This window comes from Microcebus murinus, chromosome 2 (assembly GCF_040939455.1).
Source record: "Microcebus murinus isolate Inina chromosome 2, M.murinus_Inina_mat1.0, whole genome shotgun sequence".
Lineage (NCBI taxonomy): Eukaryota > Metazoa > Chordata > Mammalia > Primates > Cheirogaleidae > Microcebus > Microcebus murinus.
In genome coordinates, this window is record NC_134105.1 from 103992338 (window position 1) to 104014800 (window position 22463).

Consider the following 22463-nt stretch of genomic DNA (forward strand, 5'->3'; position numbering starts at 1 on the left):
GGCACATGCCTGTAGTCCCAGCTACTCGGGAGGCTGAGGCAGGAGGATTGCTTGAGCCCAGGAGTTGCTGTGAGCTAGGCTGACGCCATGGCACTCTAGCCTGGACAATAGAGTGACACTCTGTCTCAAAAAAAATAAAATAAAATATGACATATTCTACTACTTCACTGCTAATACTTTCCATTCTCTAATTTTATGGACAGAAAGTTCTTTTATTTAATTCCATAACTGTACCACGTTAGGAATAAGGTCTGGATTAGCACATTGACTGCCACACTAGAAAAATAATTTTTTCCTTTGGGCCACGATGTTTTATTACAAAAATAGAATAAAAACTTCAAAAACAAAACAATCTTTTCTAATCTAATGAAAATCTTATTTTTTATTATTTTCTATGCGTGAGTTATATGCAACTTGAAAAATGGTTCTGGCGGTTCCCAAGGTGAAGAGAGGTGTGAGTTACATATGCTTCATGAGGCCTCAGGCTCAAAACTATCGTGAGTTAAATACAACTCACTTGGCAGTTAATGTGTTAAAATCTATGTATTTTGTTTCTAATCTTTCCACTTGACTAGAGTAACCTTATTCAAAACCATTTTATTTAAATATTAGCCTAATTTTCTTTTGTTTGCAATTATTTAAAGTGTTTTTGTATTTTCTTTACCATCTGTGGAAAAGAGTTTAAGACCCAAAAATATGTTGATAAACCTAAGATCATGCAGCAGTTTATTGTCAGAGCCAAATCTAGAACTAATAACCAATTTAGTTGACATTTATCTGTGTCAGACCATACTGCCACTATATTATATGGAAAAAAAATCTGTAGATGATTACATTGCATTTTTCTCTTTTTTAACTTTTTCTTATTCAGCATTTTCTCTTTTCTTTCAGCATGGAGGTGCCATTGTGTTGACTTTGAGCCAGACTGGGTCTGTCTTTAAGCCCCGGAGAGCCTATCTGCCCCAGGAGTTGCTGGGAAAGGTCAAGTTATAGGAAAATTTATTTCCACTTAGTTATTCTAAAGATAAATCTTTTTATTGATTTATTTATTTTTACATGATTTCAGACTGAGAGAAAACTCATATTCTTCTATGCCCTTCATCCAGATTTCTAAAATGTAAACTTGGAATGGGTGCAATGGCTCACACCTGTAATCCTAGCACTCTGGGAGGCTGAGGCAGGCTCAAGGTCAGGAGTTCAAAACCAGCCTGAGCAAGACCCCGTCTCTACTAAAAATAGAAAGAAATTAATTGGCCAACTAAAAATATATAGAAAAAAAGGCTTGAGCCCAGGAGTTTGAGGATGCTATGAGCTAGGCTGATGCCATGGTACTCCAACCCAGGTAACAGAGTGAGACTCTGTCTCAAAAAAGAAAAATAAATAAATAAATAAAATAAAATGTAAACTTTATCATGTTTGCTGTATCATTCCCCTCTCTTTCCACATTTTTTCCCAAAATTATATAACCATAGCACAATTATCAAAATCAGAAAATTGACATTGATATAATACTTTTACCTAATCTGTGGAGCTTACTCTTATTTAGCCAGTTTTCCCAATATCCTTCATAGAAAAAGAAAGTTCTGGATAATGTGTTAAATTAAGTTGTAATATCTATTTGGTTTCCTTTAATCTGAGATAGTTCCTCAGTCTTTGTCTTTAATGACCTTAATATTTATATTTTTTAAAAAGTATCTGTCAGTTATTTTGTAGGTCATTCATTTTATGAGATCTGATGTTTCCTCCTGAGTAGAAGTGATATTAGAAGTGATGGTGTATCTTAGTGAATGTATCATATCCAAAGGCACTTGAAATCTATTTCTCCCATTACTGGTGATGTTAATTCTAACAGTTGAGATGGTATCCATCTGGTTTCTCCTAAGTAATGTTACTATTTTCCCTTTGTAATTAATAAGTATCTTGTTGATATATACTGTGAGACTACGTAATGATCTTGTTACTTCTCAAACTTCCACCTACTAATTTTAGTATCTGTTATATTATTTGTTTCTTTCAGTGTGGACTTGTGGATTCTTATATAATGGGTTCTAAACTTCTATCTTTTTGTTGTTGTTGAGACAGGATCTCACTCTGTTACCCAGGCTGGAATGCAGTGGCAAGATCATAGCTCCCTGTAGTCTCCAATTCCTGGGTTCAAGCAATCCTCCTGCCTGAGACTCCTGAATAGCTAGGACTACAGGTGCACACCACTATGCCTAGCAAATTATTTTTTTAGAGATAAGGTCTCACTATGTTGCTCAGGCTGGTCTTGAACTCCTGGCCTCAAATAATCCTCCCACCGTGGCCTCCGAAAGTGCCGGGATTACAGATGTGAACCACCACCAAGCCTACTGTCATTTTTTATTTTGATGTTCAAATTATCCCAGATTTGGCCATTGGAAGCTCCTTCAAGCTGGCTTCTATATCCTTTTGACATGTCCCCATCATTCTTTTAGCACTTCTTTACTTTCTGACATAATATTTTCTAAACTCATTTTGTACTTTCCATACCCCAACCTTGGGGTCAGCCATTTCTCCAAAGATCCTTAGTTTGTTTTAGAGGAGAATGGTAGTTAGAAACCAAGACCTGGCCGGGCATGTTGGCTCACACCTATATATAATAATATATATATATATGCCGAAGCGGAAGAATTGCTTGATCTCAGGAGTTCGAGACCAGCCTGAGCAAGGGCAAGATCCCGCCTCTACTATAAATAAAAAGAAATTAGCCAAACAACTAAAAACAGAAAAAAAATTAGCCAGGCATGGTGGCGCGTGCCTGTAGTCCCAGCTACTCGGGCGGCTGAGGCTTGAGCCCAGGAGTTTGAGGTTGCTGTGAACTATGCTGACGCCACGGCACTCTAGCCCAGGCAAGAGAGTGAGACTCTGTCTCAAAAAAAAAAAAAAAAGAAAAGAAACCAAGACCTGAGAGCTAGGTATACTCATTGCTACTGGGGGTTCATTTCTTAGAGCTAGTAAATATATGCATGTAATATTCATGTACACAGGCCAGGTGTGGTAGCTCATGCCTGTAATCCCAGCACTTTGGGAGGCTGAGGTAGGAGGCTTGCTTGTGGCCAGGAGGCTTGTGGCCTCCTGTCTACAAAAACTTTAAAAAATTAGCTGGGCGTGATGATGTGCGCCTGTAGTCCTAGCTACTCGAGAGGCTGAGGCAGGAGGATTACCTGAGCCCAGAGTTTGAGGCTGCAGTGATCACACCACTGCACTGCAGCAGCCCAGATAGCAGAGTAAGACCTTGTCTCTAAAAAAAAAAAAAAGAAGAAGAAAAAGAGAGAAACAAAGACCTTGCCCTCAAAATGCTTAAGTAGAATTTCTCCCTCTGCTGATTTGTTCTGTAACTAATACTGTGTCTTCATCCTTTTTCTTCTCCAGGAAGGGTTTGATGCCCTGGATCCCTTTATCCCCATGCTAGTTTCCAACTATACCCCAAAGGAATTTGAAAGCTGTCTTCAGTATTACTTGGAGAACAATTGGCTTCAACATGAAAAAGGTCAGTTGTTTAATTTTTCCTATCAGGGCTTTGTGCTCACAGTAGAATCCCACTGTATCAGAGGCTTGATCTCTTCTTCCCTCAGCAATAGCCTATAGTATTTCATCTTTTTTCCTTTATCTTGACTTATTTCTGGCTGATAAGATAATACAGAAAGGTGGTTGGGAGGTGATTAAGGTTTAATTTACAAAAGAGTTTATATTCTCCCTAAATTTCTCATCTTAGTCCAGAGTAAAATGTTCATGCTAAAGAAGGAAGCAAAGCCAAGTTCAGCCATTGGGCAGAGTTTCCAGGTGTTTGGGTTGCTGTCGCACTCTCTTTATTGCATTTATTCATTCAACAAACTTCAGCTGATAGATTCACGTGCTAGGAGACCCACAGAATAATTCTACTATGTGAGAGGCTACACCAGCACCAAACTAAACCTTTGCCCTACCTGACCTAGTATATATACAAAAATTAATTCTTAACTCCATATTTGATCCACTTTGACAGAAAGCATTCCAGCTGTTTATTTACCCTTGCCCTCACCTGTGGACAGGAGAGGGGATGTAGAAGAAAAGTAAAGACCACTCTATCACTAGACAGTAAAGAGTTAATAGTAATTGGAATAGGTTCTTACAGGAGTAGAGGGAAGAATATAAACATAGCAGCTGCAGCCAGCATGGTAGATTGGGAGGCACCATGGACAGATTTCTAAGGGAGTTGGGAGATTTGACAAAGTCCTAAAGTCCACAAGATACTCTTGGAATTGAGGGAGAGAGAGATGCCGGATTAGAGGAATAGAGACAAAGGAAATAGAAGAATAGAGACAAGAGAAATTATGCATAGAAAAAGAATACCTTATAGGGATAAAGGATTTAGAAATACGATCTCTTAGGAGATGCTAATTACATCAGAACATAATCTGGATAAGGTAGCCTCTGACCACAGAATTTTCTGGTGAACACAATGCAGCAGGAGGAAACTGCTACTTATCTGTGTTTGACTCCATTTTAGCTCATACAGAAGACGGGAAAAAGGAGCTACTGTTCCTAAGTAATGCAAACCCTTGGCAGCTGGAGCGGCTCTGTGCCTACCTCTAAGCCACAGTCACAATATGCATGGAAGAACATGGACATTTCCTTTAAGCTGGACCCAGCCAGATGGAATCACTACACAGGAAGAGCAGGCAGGCCCTCTGCTTAGGGGATTGGACAAGACTGCAGTTGGCTCTGGACCTTCATCGAAATGAGTTCCTTGAGAAATGACTGTGAACATGTGGCAATCAGATGTCCTCTTCTTCCTGAAACTAATACTGGTTTATTGGATGTGATTTTCACATTTAAGATAATCATAGATCTTTTCCTTAAAAAAATTAAATATATTTCTTAAAGTGTTGTGTTAGATTTATAATATGGAAAGAGCCTTCACATTGGCCCAGTTGAATTTCTCTAGTATTCTGCTTGTTGGGGATCTGAAGAGACTCAATTCTACAAAAATTTCCAGTGGTTCTGTTTCCTAGACTTTATTCAGTTCAGCAGGTTGAGATTCACAGCTCTACTTCTCCCTCTCAGACACTTAACACTCACTTTCTATTTATACTTTTATCCTTTGATGATCCCTGGGAACCTTAACTGAAACTCTAGCTGTTTCTGGCAGCTTTGTATGGTACAGCCCCTTTCTACAGGTTTCTAAGAGAATTAAGCACTAAACCCTTTCAGCATGCATTATATATAATGAATTAATTTATCTTTAATGCATACAGAGTTCTATCTATGTAGAACTATGGGATAATTGAGAAAATAGTGACCTCAGATAATTTAATCCTCTTACCATATCCAGGTTGTTGGTATAGTTTGAAGAGTCAGAATTTTGATTTCCAGCTCCATCACTTATTAGTTGTCTGTTTTAGCCTATTTCCTTCTCTAATTTCACCTTACCTAATGGTGGTGATAATGCTAAACTTGCAGGGCTTTTGCAAGAATTAAATCACATATGTAAAGTACCTGACATATAGTAGGTACCCATTAACAGTAGATGGCTGTCTTTATAACTTGGATGTTATGGTGCTTTATTTGAAGAATTTCCTATCAGGGATAGAACTTCCATGCCTGAACCAACCCCCAGTCAACCACAGTGGTAGCTTTACAATGTGTTGATTTAACTAGCCCAGTACTATAGCATCAGATGCAGACAGCACCTTTACAGAGACGTTTAACCAGCTCCAACTGGAAAGGTTAAATTCCTGTAACAAAGCCCTTTTTATGTATCTCACAGTGGTTCTGCTTCTCTGATTGTGCCTTGATTGATGTACCTCCCGATGTGAATCATTAAGCCTTTAGATTTATCTTTTTAATAGCTTAAACCCACTTCCTCTTCATCCTCACTACTACTGCCTTCATACCCCCTTCACTTCTTGTTTGAGTTACTGTAATCATTTGCTACTTTGTTTCTCTGCCTCCAACCACTCTTTTTTTAATTTTTTATTTTTGAGACAGTCTCCCTCTATGGCTCTGGCTAGAGTGCTGTGATGTCATCATAGCTCACTGCAACCTCAAACTCCTGGGCTCAAGTGATCCTCCCACCTCAGCCTCCCAAAGTGCTTGAATTACAGGTGTGAGCCACCATGGCCAGCCTCCCGTGACTTTTGACTCCCTCCAGTCTATCTTTCACAGGCTGCCTGAGTGAGACCCCCATGTCTACAAAAAAATGGTTTTTTTGGAGATAAAGTCTCACTCTGTTGCCTGGGCTAGAGTGCCGTGGCCTAGGCCTAGCTCACAGCAACCTCAAACTCCTGGGCTCAAGCAATCCTCCTGCCTCAGCCTCCCAAGTAGCTGTGACTACAGGCATGTGCTACCATGCCTGGCTAATTTTTCTATATATTTTTAGTTGTCCAATTAATTTTCTATTTTTAGTAGAGACGGCGGTCTCACTCTTGCTCAGGCTGGTCTCGAACTCCTGAGCTCAAAGGGTCTGCCTGCCTCAGCCTCCCAGAGTGCTCAGATTTACAGGTGTGAACCACCATGCCCAGCCAAAAAAAAATTTTTTTGAGCTCTTTTAAAGGATTTATTTGCTATAGAATTGCTTGAGTCCACCAATGAGATGAACTCAAGATTTCTTTGTTTAAAAGTATTTTGCTATTCTTACAAATGCTGCAACATTCAAAAAGCAATTCTTTTTGCCAGCATTTGGCATATTTAGAAGAGGTTAGAAAAAGTTAAAATCTATCGAATTAGATGTTTAAAAATAGAAAAAACCCAAACATTTTAAAATTCATTTGGACAGGTCCTGAGTTGAAATCACATTCATCTGTAAAAAGAACTGTTTTAAATCAGAAATGTAGAACCATAGATCCTGACCCTGGACTTGACTGGTGAAGCTTTCCAGGCACTGTATGGGTGACAGGATAGATGCCATGCAGTTGGCCAATTCTGGCATGTGCCCTACTTGGCCTGTGAAAATTTTATAAATATCTCTTAAACCTAAACTTCCTGTTTCCCTGAAACTGATTGTCTTAATCTGATTCCCAGTATTTTTTAAAACAAATGAACACAAATTTTCCCTGCAAGATAACATGTTTAAGTATTGGTTGCTTGTGGATAGATAGAGAGAAACCAAGTACAAATGTGAATTAACAATTCAGTGATGTAGCTGTGAAATCTCTGGATGGCTATGTAAGCTGTGAGAAGGTCCCTCGCTGGCTCTGCACTTGCCACTAGAGGTGACCATCCAGACATCAACCTGAAGAGGGTGTGAACCCCAGCAGCTGCTCGATGGGCTTAAACCGCCACTTGTCGTACTCCAGCTCATCTACCAAACCAGCTAGTTTTTCCATCCGAGCAACTTGCTGATCATGTTTCACCTGTTTAAGCGTGGATGCCACTTGATAGCTGAACACAGATTCGCAGAGGAATCTCTCAGAGCCATCTTCTAACATCTCTCCAGCTCCTTCGGGGTAGGTAAAAAGGGCTTTCCGTGGTGGGGCAAGGTCTGAGACACTGAAACCAGATCCAGTGACAGAACTTCCACTGACCCCACCAGCTGAGGAGGATGATGAAGAGGCAGCCATTTCCTTGCTAGCAGAATTCTTACTTCAGACTTGCTGCATGACTCTGGACAAATCACTTAACTTTCTGTTCCTCTATTGTCTTATCTCAGCGGCTTTGGCACTTTCCCTTACAGCCCCGCCCCCAACGCCAGCCGGAGCGGCCGCGCTCACGAGGACAGTGGCGTGCTCGCGCCCACCCAACAAAATTTTTTTAATTAAAATAAACCATCCACATTGTAGCCAATGTTAATGACAATGGCAGCCAGCCCCCACAAATTCCATTACTGGTGCCTCCAAAAAAAAAAAAAAAATCAAGATGCCTCTCCTCTTATCAGAAGATGCTTACTGGTCAGGACATGCATCATTTTGGCAAGCTTGATCCTTAGCTACAAATGAGGCTGGGAAATGCTTCCCCCTGAATTCATAAGCATATGGAATATTAAGGAATATGTCTATACCATAGCTGACATAGAAAGTCTCCACGAAAGGATTGCCTCATTACTTCTGTAATTAGCTAAATAGAAAATCTTAATTTTTTCCCAAATACTCTATCATAATCTACCCTCTTCAATCTTTTTTTTTATTAAGACCCTTCTGCAGTCCTGATGTTCATGCCCTGATTTGTATTGTCCCCATGCTAAGCTGCTGCACAGCTAACCTCTTAGAGCTTCTCCTCACTCAACTAGGTTGGATCCAGATTGGAAAGGAAGAAATAAAACTGCCTTTATTTTTAGATGACATAATCTTGCATGTAGAAAACCTTAAGATAGCCCCCAAAAAGTGTACTAGAACTAAAACAAGTTCAGCAAGGTCACAATAATTCAAGATCAATATCTTAAAATCAATTGTGGGCCGAGGCTGGTGGATTGCTCAAGGTCAGGAGTTCAAGACCAGCCTGAGCAAGAGCGAGACCCTCTCTCTACTATAAATAGAAATTAATTGGCCAACTAAAAAAAAAATATATATATATATATATATATATATATATATATATATATATATATATTAGCCGGGCATGATGGCACATGCCTGTAGTCCCAGCTACTTGGGAGGCTGAGGCAGGAGGATTGCTTGAGCCCAAGAGTTTGAGGTTGCTGTGAGCTAAGCTGATGCCATGGCACTCTAGCCCGGGCAACAGAAGTCAGACTCTGTCTCGAAAAACAAAAAACAAAAAAACAAAAAAATAAAATCAATTGTAGGCTGGTCTGAGTGCAGTGATGTTTATATCTAATTGATTACAACTGGTTACAGATTCCTTTGTTCCTTCTCCACTCCCACTGCCGCACTTGACTAGCCTACAAAAAAAGAAATCAATTGTATTTCTTGATACTAGCAATGAAAATCCAAAAATGAAATTAAAATAATTCTATTTCTAAGTACTTAAAAGAAGTGTAAGATGTATACTAAAAATTATAATATATTATGGATGGAAATTAAAAAGATAATAAATGGAAAACTAGTCATGTTCATTGATTGGGATATTCAATAGTGTTAAGATGGCAATTATCCCCAAATTGATCTATAGATTCAATGGAATCACTATCAAAATGTCAAGCCAGGTGTGGTGTGGCTCACACCTGTAATTCCAGTATTTGGGGAGGCCAGGGTGAAAGGATTGCTGGAGGCCAGGAGTTCAAGACCAGCCTGGCAATATACCAAGTCATCTCAACAAAAAATAAGAAAAATTAGCTGAGCATGGTGGCATGTGCCTGTAGTCCCAGCTACTTGGGAGGCTGAGGCAGGAGGATAGCTCCAGTCCAGGAGCTCAAGGCTTCAGTGAGCTATGATCATACCACTGTACTCCAGCCTGAGCAACACAGTGAGACCCCATCTCTAAAAATATATATATGTTTACATTTACTGATATTTTCAAATATTAATGCTTTTTATGTTATGGTCTGGGCTCTGATTCTGTTCCATTGGTCTGTTCCAATTTCACACTATCCCTAAATATCAAGTTTATGAAAAGTGTCTTAGATTCCTAAGTCCACAATAAGAATGAAAAAAGGGGGAAGGATGAGTGTTAGAGGTAATAGAAAAATGATAGCTAATAAACATTACTACATTTATTAGCCAGGCCTAAATGCGACTACATTTTTAAAAAAACAAACAAAACTCTGTTCTTCAAAAGACTCCTTTAGAAAATGGAAAGGGTCAGGCATGGTGGTAAGCGCCTGTAGTCCCAGCTACACCAGAGGCTGAGTTAGGACATTCCCTTTAGCTCAGGGGTATGAAGTTGCAGTGAGCTGTGATTGCACCACTGCACTCCAGCCTGGGTGACAAAGTGAGACCCTGTCTCTATTAAAAAAAAAAAAAAATATATATATATATATATATATATAATTTCATTCGTTAAGGTGGCGAAAAAAAAAAAAATAGAAACAGCCAGAATGGGAGAAAATATTTTCAACAGAGAACTGACAGTGGCCTTGTATCCAGAATAAAGTACTTTTGCAAATTAATAAGAAACATACAAGCTAAAAGAAACTTGGACAAGAGACTTGAACACTCACTTCACTAAAAATGATATCCAAATGACTGATAAACATAAAAGGTACTCTCAACCTCATTAGTAATGAGGAAAATTAAAACCATCATGATAATGATTAAAGTTTTTAAATGTTGGCAAGGTTATGGAACACCAAACAAACACTCTTACACTAGTGGGGCCATTGTAAATTGGTATTTTTTTTTTTTTTGAGACAGAGTCTCACTTTGTTGCCCAGGCTAGAGTGAGTGCCGTGGCGTCAGCCTGGCTCACAGCAACCTCAATCTCCGGGGCTCAGCGATCCTACTGCCTCAGCCTCCCGAGTAGCTGGGACTACAAGCATGCGCCACCATGCCCGGCTAATTTTTTTTTGTATATATATTTTTAGTTGGTCAATTAATTTATTTCTATTTTTGGTAGAGACAGGGTCTCGCTCAGGCTGGTTTCGAACTCCTGACCTTGAGCAATCCGCCCGCCTCGGCCTCCCAAAGTGCTAGGATTACAGGCGTGAGCCACCGCGCCCGGCCTGTAAATTGGTATTTTATAAAACAGTTTGTTGTTATTTACCAAGTTTTAACATACACAATCTTCTGACCACAAAATTAACACTCCTCGGTATATACCCAAGAGAAAAGTTGTTCATATGAACAAGAATGTTAATCGTAGCACCTAATAGCCCCAAATTGGAAATAATCCCAAAGTCTATTATTAGCAGAATATATTCTTTGTTGAATAGACCACTTGTGGTCTATTCATACAGTGGACTATTCTACAGCGTTGAAAATGAGTTATAGGTACATGCAGTAGTATACAATGCATGCAGTGAATTTCACAAACCATATTGAACAAAAAGGCAAGACCCTGTAGTCCCAGCTACTATAATACAAACTCCGATTTCTTTACACAACGTAACAGATACAAATAAATATAGATAAATGATAGGTAGATGACAGATAAATGACAGGCTAGCCCACAGGCTTAGAAGTCAGGAACTGTGTGACTTTTTGAGGGGAAGCGGGTACCCATGGGAGGCTTTAGGGGCTACTTTTTTCCGGCAAGGTTTTATTTTTGTCTGAGGAGCTACTAGCCAGCAGAGATATTTGCGTGAAAAGAGACAACAGCTGCAAGAGAAATAGGAAGAGACCCTTCCGTGACATGCGCCAGGGCCGGCCGCCCCACGTGAAGCGCAAAGGCACTAGCACCCAATATGCTCCACCCTGGCGTGTAGGCTCCGGCGCCCGCAGCTTCCGGCGAGGCCCCACGCCAGCAACTACAGGGAAGCAGGATTGGTCCATGTCAGGGAAGAGGGAGGGAATGATGGGCGGTGCCTGTAGAGCCCAACGAATCGTTTATTCCATGGGAAAGGATGTGCTTGTGAACCAATAGGACGCGGAGAATGAGGCCCCGCCCAGATGCCTGCCAGGCCAATCGGCTAGGAGCAGCGAGTGGACCGGCAGGGGCGGTGCAGGGCGGTATGGCGGGCGGGGTTCGGGAGGTGCTCACACTGCAGTTGGGACACTTCGCGGGTTTTGTGGGAGCGCACTGGTGGAACCAGCAGGTGAGGTCTCCCGGCAGTTGCCTCCGCGGAGCCTTTCGGAATCTACAGTTCTGACTTCCGGCCTGCCGCTCTCGCCGTCTCTGAGCCCTGTCCTCCCTCTGTGCCTCCCCAGGATGCTGCGCTGGGCCGAGCGATCGACGCCAAGGAGCCGCCAGGAGAGCTGTGCCCCGACGTTCTGTACCGTACGGGCAGGACGCTCTACGGCCAGGAGACCTACACGCCGCGACTCATCCTCATGGATCTGAAGGGTGAGGAAGTGGCAGGGGTCAGCCGATGCTGTTTTCCCCTTTTGTGTGCCGAGTCTCTAGCATCCATTCGCTTCAAGACCCTCCCACCTTACTGGCCGAAGGACCAGAGATAGGAGCTAGCCATAGTATGCCAACACCGAGGTATGCAGGAAGGCCGAACTTTACTCTGCTCAAGAGCCATCTCTGGAATAGACTGCTAGTCCCTGGAGGCAGTGAGATGTTGAACTGCAGTACTCCTGTAAGGACCAGTAGGTGTGGCTTTTGCCCCAAGTCCCACAAGCTAATGACTAAACTGGGAACCAAAGGATGGAATCTGGATTCTCCTAGACCATAGTTCCCCCCACTCCCAATAATGTTGTAAAAAGCTATGTGCTGGAGGGATGGTGACAGTAGGTTGTCAAGTGATCAAAGGAAGATTAGCTGAATGGAGGGAGAGGGTGCCCTAGGCTTTGACCTACCATTGCTTATTATTACTGTACAGGTAGTCTGAGCTCCCTAAAAGAGGAAGGTGGACTCTACAGGGACAAACAGCTAGATGCTGCAATAGCATGGTATGTATTTGCTGTATGGAGAGGGGTGGAGAATATGTATGTGCACAGAAAGCTGAAGAACTCATCATAGCGAAAGTTTCTGTAATCAAACTCCAATCTTTTTCAGGCAGGGGAAGCTCACTACACACAAAGAGGAACTCTATCCCAAGAACCCTTATCTCCAGGACCTTCCAAGTGCAGAGGTGAGTGCCTCCACTGGGGAAGATTTAAAAAAAATGATTTTAATCACCATAAATGCCTTAGGATGTTACTTTGGGGAAAAGCACTTCTTTTCCAGAGGACTACCTGAACTGACTGCCTGAATAGGAAGGAGGGTGTGGGGTGTGTCAACAAACTCAGGAAGGAAAAAGTAGCCTTTGCCTCTAAACTGCCTAGAACTAAATATGGATTTTTCTTACTCCTCCCAGGGAGTACTAAGTAGTGATGGTGTCTGGAGGGTCAAATCCATTCCCAATGGCAAAGGTGAGGCTTCTCCAGGTACTGATTGATGGGGACTTGGGCAGAGCAGGAAGACAGAGAAAGGTACATTTCCTCTGCTTTTCTTCAGGTTCCCTGCCACACACCACTGCTACAACTTCAAAACCACCTATCCCCACAGAGGGCAGCATCAGAGTCTGGTCAGATTTCCTCAGAGTCCATCTCCATCCCCGAAGCATTTGTATGATTCAGAAGTACAACCATGATGGGTATGGGGACCTCAGACTCTGTGAGGCAAGAAACATGGGTCACCACCAATGCTGGATGAGTCTCTTTAAGGCCATCTTCCCTGCCCTCCCCCAAAACAAAAAGAGATTGAGGAGTTGAGGAGGAGTGTTCTAACTCTTGGATCGTGTTTGTTTGTGGCAGGGATGCAGGTCGACTGGAGGCTTTTGGCCAAGGGGAGAGTGTCCTGAGGGAACCCAGATATCTGGAAGAGCTGGAGGACAGGCTGCATTTCTATGTGGAGGAGTGTGACTTCTTGCAGGTAGCTGTGTGGCAAGGTGGACCCCCTAGTGTAGAAGCTTTTCTCATCATACTCTTTATCTTTCATCATTCATCTCTGTCCAGGGCTTCCAGATCCTGTGTGACCTACACGATGGCTTCTCTGGGGTAGGGACTAAGGCTGCAGAGTTGCTACAAGATGAATATTCAGGGCGAGGAATAATAACCTGGGGCCTGCTGCCTGGTCCCTACAATCTTGGGGTGAGTGGAACTTGCAAGAAAAAGCAGTCACAGGGTAGGGAGACAGAAATAAGAATCCTGGTCAGAAAGTTGCTTAGCACAATTCATAATTGCAAGGCTGTGGAAACAGCCCAAGTGCCCATCAATCAAAGAATGGATTAATAAAATGTGGTATATGTACACCATGGAGTACTATTCAGCTCTAAGAAACAATGGTGATATAGCACACCTTATATTTTCCTGGTTAGAGCTGGAACCCATATTACTAAGTGAAGTATCCCAAGAATGGAAAAACAAGCACCAGATATATTCTCCAGCAAACTGGTATTAACTGAGTAGCACCTAAGTGGACACATAGGTGCTACAGTAATAGGGTATTGGGCAGGTGGGAGGGGGGAGGGGGGCGGGTATATACATACATAGTGAGTGAGATGAGCACCATCTGGGGGATGGTCATGATGGAGACTCAGACTTTTGGGGGGAGGGGGGGAAACGGGCATTTATTGAAACCTTAAAATCTGTACCCCCATAATATGCCAAAATAAAAAAAATAATTAAAAAAAAAAAAAAAAAGTTGCTTAGTGCACACTACTCTCTTTTCTTTCACCAGGAGCCCCAGAAAAACATCTATCGCCTATTAAACACAGCTTTCGGTCTGGTGCACCTGACTGCTTACAGCTCTCTCGTCTGCCCTTTATCCTTGAGTGGGAGCCTGGGCCTGCGACCTGAGCCACCTGTCAAGTTCCCTTACCTGCATTATGATGTAAGGACCAGTGCTCTTGTTTTGACTGCAGCTAGCCACAGGGCCTCCTTATATTCCCCAAGTCAGTGTGTATCTGTTATTGGCTCTGTTCTTGAGGCCTGAGCTTGAACTCAACTGTGATGTGGCCTCTGGCCTATGCTTGTCTAGCCTTGAGCCAGACACACCCCTGCTTCTTCCCCCAGACCTTTCTGCCATTAATGCTTTGCTTCCAAACACTCTTTTCTAGGCCCCAAAGGCTAAATGCTCCTCTACATGTCCTCTTTATAGGCCACTCTACCCTACCACTGCAGTGCCATCCTGGCAACAGCCCTGGAAACAGTCACTGTTCCTTATCGCCTACGTTCCTCTCCAGTTTCCATGGTTCACCTGGCTGATATGCTGAGCTTCTCTGGGAAAAAGGTATGAAGCTTTGTGAGGAGTTGGGTCAGTGCTGACAGAAGGTTTTTTGTTTGTTTTTTTTTTGAGACAAAGTCTTACTTTGTTGCCAAGGCTAGAGTGAGTGCCATGGCGTCAGCCTAGCTCACAGCAACCTCAAACTCCTGGGCTCAAGCGATCCTCCTGCCTCAGCCTCCCGAATAGCTGGGACTACAGGCATGTGCCACCATGCCCGGCTAATCTTTTCTATATATATTAGTTGGCCAATTAATTTCTTTCTATTTATAGTAGAGATGGGGTCTCGCTCTTGCTCAGGCTGGTTTTGAACACCTGACCTTGAGCAATCCTCCTGCCTCGGCCTCCCAGAGTGCTAGGATTACAGGCATGAGCCACCACACCCAGCCTGACAGGTTTTGTAACTTGTTCTCTTCCTTATCTTTAGGTGGTGACAGCAGGAGCAACCATCCCCTTCCCCTTGGTTCCAGGCCAGTCCCTTCCTGATACCCTGGTGCAGCTCGGAGGAGCCACCTCATGGACCCCGTTGTCTGCATGTGGGGACCCTTCTGGAACACGCTGCTTTGCCCAATCAGTAGTGCTAAGGGGTATAGACAGAGCATACCACACAAGGTGAGGACTGGTGGGGTGCTTAGGAGCCCTTGTCAGAATTTGTTTTATGTCCTTTTCTCCCTAATGTCTCTGGGCATTCTAATGATATTCTTCCACCCCTATTTAAAAATAAATAAATGAATAAATAAAGGCCCTGAACATCCTGATTCAGCTGATAGTTTGATAACATAAGAATTCTTAGTTTCTTACTCATGCTGCCACATGAATAAGGTGTTTTTGGCTTTCTTCTCGCAGTCAGCTCTCCCCAGGAACACCTCTGCCCTCCCCTCTCCATGCATGTACCACTGGGGAAGAAGTCTTGGCCCAGTATTTACAACAGCAGCAGCCTAGAGTCATGAGGTCAGTATGATGGCTTCCTCTCACCCTTTTCCAAGACCTATGATCTCCTTTGACTTCTTGCTCACTCTACTGCTATTCTCTGCCCCAACAGTTCTTCCCATCTGCTGCTGACTCCCTGCACGGTGGTCCCTCCTTACCCCCATCTCTTCTCCTCAACCTTCAGCCAGCATTGTGTGGTTCTCGATGGTTCCCCCAAAGGGTCAGGTATGTAGAAGGTGCAGAAAACTACTGAGATTTCTAGTATGAGAGGTTTTACTATCTCCCTTCTTGCATTGAAAGTACTTAAAAAGTTCACAGTTAAACATTCCTTTATTCACCCTATGGCTCCTGAGAAAAAGGCTTTTCTTCTGGAGTACTGATATCCTAAGGGAACAATACACAAAATTTATTGAGTTTACTTTACAATCAAGTCTACCAAGGGCCCAGACTTCCCTATCAATGGGATAGAGTCCCAGGGTAGGATAACAATCCATTTACGAGTCTCACTTTTCTCTCCTGTCATAGCAGTGGAAAGCATCCCAGTGTTTGGGGCACTGTGCTCCTCTTCATCCTTGCACCGGAGCTTGGGAGGCTTGGCAAAAGAGCTCACCAAACTCGACCTGCGACGTTGGGCCAGCTTCTTGGATGCTGGAGTGGAACAGGATGATGTAGAGGAGCTGCTGCAGGAGCTACGAAGCCTGGCCCAGTGCTACCAGGACGGTGATGGCCTGACGGACTAAAGTTCCAGAGTTGGGGAGAAGAGCTAGTTTGCAATAAACCACTGGATGCAGGAGCCCAGGGTCTTCAGGCAGAGGAGCTCAGTGTCTTGGGACTAGCTACACCAACATAAGCATTTATTATGTTTAGAAACACTGTGATTAGATTCACAGAATAATAAATATGTGCCAGCAGACAAAAAAAAAAAAAAAAAGAAGTAGAGAAAGCTGAGTCCCACTCTCCCTTGATGCTATTTACAAAGTAGATTTGTAGAGTTTTCATAAAAAACTGTGAACAATGCCCTGTGGTCAAGCCCCTGTGCCCCATTGCCCCCAACCTTACTTTGTCCTTGTCTTGAGCTCCTGTTCTCCAGCTCTGTCTATTGAACCCAAGGATTGTACAAGCAAAGTACAACTACCCTCTCCCCCAATGTCCGGGTGCCTGTTGGGTTTGGTCCCATGCAGATGACACCCAAACATTCCCAGAGTCTCACTCATCCAGCTCCTCCTCAGACAGAAGGTCCCCATGGTCAGATAGCTGGTCTGTATTGCTGGTGCTGGTTGCATCATCCTCGTCCTCAGAGCTGGCCTCACAGGCAGTGTGGAAGAGCTGCATGAGTTCTCGAAAACGGTGGGAAACCTAGGAGGAGAGCAGAAGAGCTGTATTTACTGTTCCTTAGTAACTTTTTTTTCTTAAGAGATAGAATCTCACTATGTTGCCCAGGCTGGTCTCGAGCGCCCAGCTCAAGCAATCCTCCCACCTCAGCCTCCCAAGTACCTTAGGAACATTTTGATATTTATTAAGTACTATATACCAATTTGAATTTTTTTAGAGACGGTCTCACTCTGTTGCCCAGGCTGGAGCACAGTGGTACAATCAGCTCAATGTAACCTCGAATTCCTGGGCTCAAGTGATCCTCCTGTCTCAGCCTCCTGAGTAGCTGGACTATAAGTGTGTACTACCATACCCTTATTTATTCCACACAGCAAGGTTGTGACAGCTGTGTCTTTATAGATAAGAAAACTAAAGACACTAAATATTTTGTCCAAAGTTACACTCCTCCTAAAAACAAAACTGGAATGGAAATTTGGGGCTTCTGCCTCAAAATCTAATGTTCTTTTTCTTCTAGAACCATTATCACCCTGACAAGTCAAGCCCTTCCTTAAGTCAGACCTTTATAATAACCAGTTTGTGTCTTGAATTTGCAAATCCATCTTTTGACTTTGCCTCTTAGTTGGCCACCCTGTCCTCTTGCCAGGCCTTCTCTTTGGCTCCTCCAGGGCTTGAAGCTCCAGCAGGGCTTCCTCAGCCCCACTTACCTCAGCAGGGCTCTTGTTTCCCAGCTGCTGGGAGATGACACTGAAGGTCTGCGGCTGTGCTCCTTGCTCCTGGCACATGGTGAGAATCACACGGTCGGCTTCTCTGTAACCCAGGTATCATGATTAATCCTCAGGAGCCACATGAACGTGTTTCTATGCTCTATCCAAACACACATCCATCCTTACCTACCTTGTCCACAGGACAACCTTCTCCCCAGTGGAGCTGACCTTGCTGTTGTTGGCACAGACTGTAGCTTCTGTGGTCTTTGGCTGCTGCTCCCCCTCTGACCCCTTGCCCTGTATTCCACTGTCTTTGGCCAAACCCCCTCCAGGGGCTTTGGGAGAAGTTTCTGAATTGTCAATTCCTGATGAAGATTCATCGACAGGGGATATCCCGTCTGCTGTCTTCATCCCAGCTCTGTTTGAGGGGAGCCAGCTCTCTTGAGTATCTAGTTTCCCAGATATATGTCTTCTTTCTAAGTCTCTGGTTCTCGAGGAAACAGGACTCAAGAAGGAAGCAGAAGGTTCAACGGTGCCAGGCAATTTCTCAGTTTTTGAGACATCCCAGACCAGCATCAAAGCCTCTGACTCACCCACTGTCTTTTGGCCCTCCCTGTCTTTCTGACGTCTGAGGGATGCCTTGGGGCAGGAGAGAACGTCAGGCCCAGCCTGGTGTCTCTTAACAGTGTATGGTACAGCTCCAGATTTGGGGGGAAACTGAGGAGTTTCTGGTGAGCGAGGTGGTGGGCCATCCAGAAGGAGCTGTTCTGTAAGGACTTCTTGAGGGGACAGCAAAGTACTCCCCACTGGCAATCCTGCTAAGGAGGAAAATAAGGATCTAAGGGTATGGACAAGATCAAGATGCACTTAAGGACTAAAATTACCATAGGGTCACTGTGGTAAACTACTGATATAAAGTTCTAATTTATAAGAGTGGGGTGGAGGTGGGGAGTGGGTAAAGTCACTTATGCAAAGACAAAGTCCTACTGCCAAAGCTGAGAATGACTTGAGTCCTTAGAATGGAGATTATAGTAGATTTGGAGATAAGGAGAAGGGCTTCAGGAATGAGAACACAAGAGGAGAATGCTGAATCATGTCCAACTTGTAGCACTCTTAATTCTGCAAAGCAAGTGAGGCCATAGGAAAGAAAATAAAGGCTGAAGAGGAGAAGGCTTTCCTGTTGGTCTATCAGTGAAAGAAGTAGTGTGTGTATCCCTGAAAAGGATATTATTTATCCAGACTCAGAGATTCCTCCTTGAAGTATGGGAGAATGAGACTGAGAAATACAGGAAGAGGGCTCAGTTGGCCTGGGATGGCAGTCAGACCACTCACCTGGAACAGGCATCTCTCCCTTTCTTGTGGTCCTGCCAGACTTGCTCTGGGTTGCCTCAATGTTCTCCCGCTCCTCTGGGGCTTCCTCTTCCATCATGTCCTTGCCCTGCCCAGCGTCCTTAGCACCAGGCATAGGACTGGCCTCTCGGTGGGGGCTGCTGCCCACCAACTCATGGGGCTCCTTGCTCTTGTAGGGTTTGCTGTCATAGACCTGTAGGGATGGCATTCTCAGCCAAGGTGTCCTGACTTCCTTTATGTCTTAGGGGCCCACCAAAGGAAGAAGCCCTGCCTGATGCTCAGCAAGTTGACCAACATGCATGCCTGCTCCAACAAACTATTTTTTTAAGAGACAGGGTCTTACTATGTTGCCTAGGCTAGAGTGCAGTGGCTATTCACAGGCATGATCACTTAGCCTCCCGAGTAGCTGGGACTATAGGTGTGAGCCACCGCACCCAGCTAGTGCTCCATGGATTTTAAATGGCCCACAGTATAGTACTGGATCCCACCAGTCCTTCTCTAACCAAGAAGTATATATTTTTGCTGCCAACCAACTCTACTCTAGAGAACCATATTATCTTTAGAGTCTGTTTACCGAAACACAGTTTAATTCATTAAAAAAACATCTAAGAGGAAAATATTTAAACTGGTTGATTTTTTTCCACCAAATTCCAAAAGCTTTAGGATTCTCTTTAAAAACCAAAATCCATCATATATTTCTAACAGGTTCTATTTATTTTGCATATATCCATTTATGTATATATTGAATATTATTAATATATGTATAATCTCTTTAGGAATTCAATAAAGTATAAATTTTTGGTAGCAAACAATACCCCAAACTGTAAGGCTTAGGGTGACCCCAGACAACTCTGAGAGCTCTTGGTACCTTCCTCACCTTGCTGTTACAGTGGCTGCAGTTTCTCCTTTTGTTCTTCTTCAGCTTAGAATCAGGACCTCCTTCATGGCAGGAACAGGCACAGTCCTTTGCACCATCTGGCCACTCAGTCTCCTAGGAGATACCTGAGCTTGATTAGCTGCCAAGTATTTTTAGTACCAAGAGAGGTAGCTAAATTGTGAGCCATCTGAACAACCCACCTCCTCCCTACCTTTTCTCTTTTATGTACCCTCTCATCACGTTGCTTGGGGGAAATCAATAAATCAAACTAGATTAAGACCGATTATGAATCCTTGAAACAATCCATAAATGACCCAAACACTGACATATCCCAATTGCCCAGATGTTTCAAGAACTATTTAAGTCAAATGCAATCTGAGGTAAAATCGCTGGAGAGCTCCATCATAAGATAAGATCTACTCACTTGTCTGTCTTAGTTTCTATCTCCCTGTGCCTTGAGCTCTCCCCTCTCTTCCAATCCCCTTGAGAGAGGACTTTGTACATATGGAAGGCTCACTCAATGATACTCTGTTTAATAAACCCAAGACTTAAGTACCATTATTATAATTAATGATGAAGAAACTGAAACAAAGAGAAGTTAAGTATGTTGCTCAAGGACATTCAGCTGTTAAGAAGCAGCTTAGTAGGCCGGGCACGGTGGCTCATGCCTGTAATCCTAGCTCTCTGGGAGGCCGAGGCGGGTGGATTGCTCAAGGTCAGGAATTCGAAACCAGCCTGAGCAAGAGCGAGACCCCGTCTCTACTATAAACAGAAAGAAATTAATTGGCCAACTAATATATATAGAAGAAATTAGCCGGGCATGGTGGTGCATGCCTGTAGTCCCAGCTACTCAGGAGGCTGAGGCAGCAGAATCAATTGAGCCGAGGAGTTTGAGGTTGCTGTGAGCTAGGCTGACGCCACGGCACTCACTCTAGCCTGGGTAACAAAGCCAGACTCTGTCTCAAAAAAAAAAAAAAAAAGACTACTTCCTGAAAAGCAGTGAGTGCAAATAGTCTCTGGAGCAAGATTATCTGGGTTCAAATCATCATATTGCCACTTATTAAACATAAGACCCTGGCAATCACCTCTCTCTGCACTTCACTTACCTTGTCTATAAAATGAAAACAATAGTAATTTCTCCATAGGATTAATATGAGAATTAAATGAGTGAATAATCCATGTAAAATACTTTCCAACAATAGCTGATACTTTGTAATACAACTAAGTATTAACTGCAATCATTTTTTTGAAGTATTAGCTGCAACAGGGGTCTCACTCTATTGCCCAGGCTAGAGTGCAGTGGCACGATCATAGCTCACTGCAGCCTTGAACTGCTGGGCTCAAGCCATCCTCCTGCCTTTGGAGTAGCAGGTGCGAACCATTGCACCTAACCATTATTAACAACACAGGGAATCTTGGTTCTATTTCCTTATATCAGGGGTCCTCAAACTTTTTAAACAGGGGGCCAGTTCACTGTCCCTCAGACCGTTGGAGGGCCATTGGAGAGTGCAGCGCACATTCCATATATGCACACTGTGGGCCCAGGACAAGTCGGCTGCTAAGCAGGACAGGCAGCGGTGGCAAAAACACCCGGTGGGCCGGATAAATGTCCTCGGCGGGCTGCATGTGGCCTGAGGGCCGCAGTTTGAGGACGCCTGCCTTACATGAACAAAAAAGAAAAGGTTAAGACTCAAGGGTAAGAAAAATAGCTCTGAGCTAGAGAGAAAAGAGAGAAATATCCTACTAATGAGGGAATCATGGGATCTCCTCAGCAACTGCACTGTTTTTCCCTGGACTCTGCATGTCCACATCAGTCTGACCTTTGGTTCATGCTCCATGCTTGTCTCAGATCCTAGAGGCTTTGGACCAAAAATTTTGGACAATACTAAGCCAGAGAAATGTTAAGCGAGAAAATTCAAGGCTTGACTCATGAAAAACAGATAACCCTCAACAATGTGGCATACCTTATCATGATTTTGGACCCCAATCTCTTTTCTTCTTTTGTTCTTTGAGGCTGTGGGAATCTTAGGAGGTTCCTCTTCCTCTTCCACATCAGGCAGTGCCACTTCTTCAAAGCCATCAAACTGAGGAGGAGTTAGTGCCACTCAGCACAGACTCTAGGCCAATATCCCTCCCACATGTGGCCTTCCCCCTTCACAACCCTACTGTAGCCTCAGGACCTGTACCTCATACTCTTTCTCCTCAGTCCAATTGATCTCTTCAAAGTCACCCATCCGGCTAGCTGCTGGGCGCAGATGGTCAAAGAAGATGGAGAACTCATCTTGTAGGTGGTCATGGCCCTTGAGGAGCTGCCACATCTGTGTCTTGAGCTGAGGAGAGTTGTAGAGGGAAAGATAAAGTCTCCGGATCCTGTCTAGGCCACCCATTCAAAGCAATGCCATACATTTTCATGTTCTGCTTTCTTAGTCAACTGAGAGACACACAGGGCCTGTCTTTGAAAGCAAACTTTCCTCTCCCGCCTCGCCTGCCTATAGAGGAGGAGTATTAATGCTAGGTTTGATTCCTAATATTTATACTCTCCATTGCTGCCTGTACTACTGATCTCTAGC

General features: G+C 43.5%; 3 protein-coding genes and 1 pseudogene across 20 annotated transcripts in view; 2 read left to right on the top strand and 2 right to left on the bottom strand.

The window, feature by feature from the left end:
- Nucleotides 1–4886, top strand: part of DAP3 (death associated protein 3) — a 37604-nt gene extending 32718 nt beyond the window's left edge. For all 5 annotated transcript variants that reach the window (XM_076000211.1, XM_076000213.1, XM_076000210.1 and 2 more), the window contains 3 exons: nucleotides 892–981; nucleotides 3394–3511; nucleotides 4511–4886. In XM_076000211.1, the coding sequence (XP_075856326.1) occupies nucleotides 892–981; nucleotides 3394–3511; nucleotides 4511–4596 (294 nt within the window). In that variant the 3' untranslated portion in view covers nucleotides 4597–4886. The remainder of the gene's footprint in view (nucleotides 1–891; nucleotides 982–3393; nucleotides 3512–4510) is intronic.
- Nucleotides 4887–7049: 2163 nt separating this feature from the next.
- Nucleotides 7050–7706, bottom strand: LOC105873162 (anaphase-promoting complex subunit 16 pseudogene; annotated as a pseudogene).
- Nucleotides 7707–11455: 3749 nt separating this feature from the next.
- On the top strand, nucleotides 11456–16564 carry MSTO1 (misato mitochondrial distribution and morphology regulator 1). Of its 2 annotated transcripts, none has more exons than XM_076000226.1 (14): nucleotides 11456–11587; nucleotides 11700–11835; nucleotides 12317–12386; nucleotides 12493–12568; nucleotides 12794–12848; nucleotides 12934–13072; nucleotides 13233–13350; nucleotides 13434–13568; nucleotides 14158–14310; nucleotides 14578–14709; nucleotides 15128–15312; nucleotides 15547–15651; nucleotides 15743–15859; nucleotides 16132–16564. In XM_076000226.1, the coding sequence occupies exons 1-14, from the start codon at nucleotides 11504–11506 to the stop codon at nucleotides 16295–16297; spliced, it is 1671 nt and encodes a 556-aa protein (XP_075856341.1). In that variant the 5' UTR covers nucleotides 11456–11503; the 3' UTR covers nucleotides 16298–16564. The 2 variants fall into 2 exon arrangements, with proteins under 2 accessions (XP_075856341.1, XP_012623272.1); XM_012767818.3 differs by having other exon boundaries at nucleotides 15743–15855; nucleotides 16156–16564.
- GON4L (gon-4 like) overlaps nucleotides 15942–22463 on the bottom strand; it is a 94377-nt gene continuing 87855 nt past the window's right edge. For 8 of the 13 annotated variants that reach the window (XM_076000217.1, XM_076000219.1, XM_076000221.1 and 5 more), the window contains 7 exons: nucleotides 22080–22223; nucleotides 21858–21977; nucleotides 19885–20007; nucleotides 18999–19209; nucleotides 17857–18484; nucleotides 17667–17769; nucleotides 15942–16986 (listed from right to left, as the gene is read on the bottom strand). In XM_076000217.1, the coding sequence (XP_075856332.1) occupies nucleotides 16837–16986; nucleotides 17667–17769; nucleotides 17857–18484; nucleotides 18999–19209; nucleotides 19885–20007; nucleotides 21858–21977; nucleotides 22080–22223 (1479 nt within the window). In that variant the 3' untranslated portion in view covers nucleotides 15942–16836. The remainder of the gene's footprint in view (nucleotides 16987–17666; nucleotides 17770–17856; nucleotides 18485–18998; nucleotides 19210–19884; nucleotides 20008–21857; nucleotides 21978–22079; nucleotides 22224–22463) is intronic. The other 5 variants (XM_020285146.2, XM_012767812.2, XM_012767813.2 and 2 more) reach the window with 3 other exon arrangements.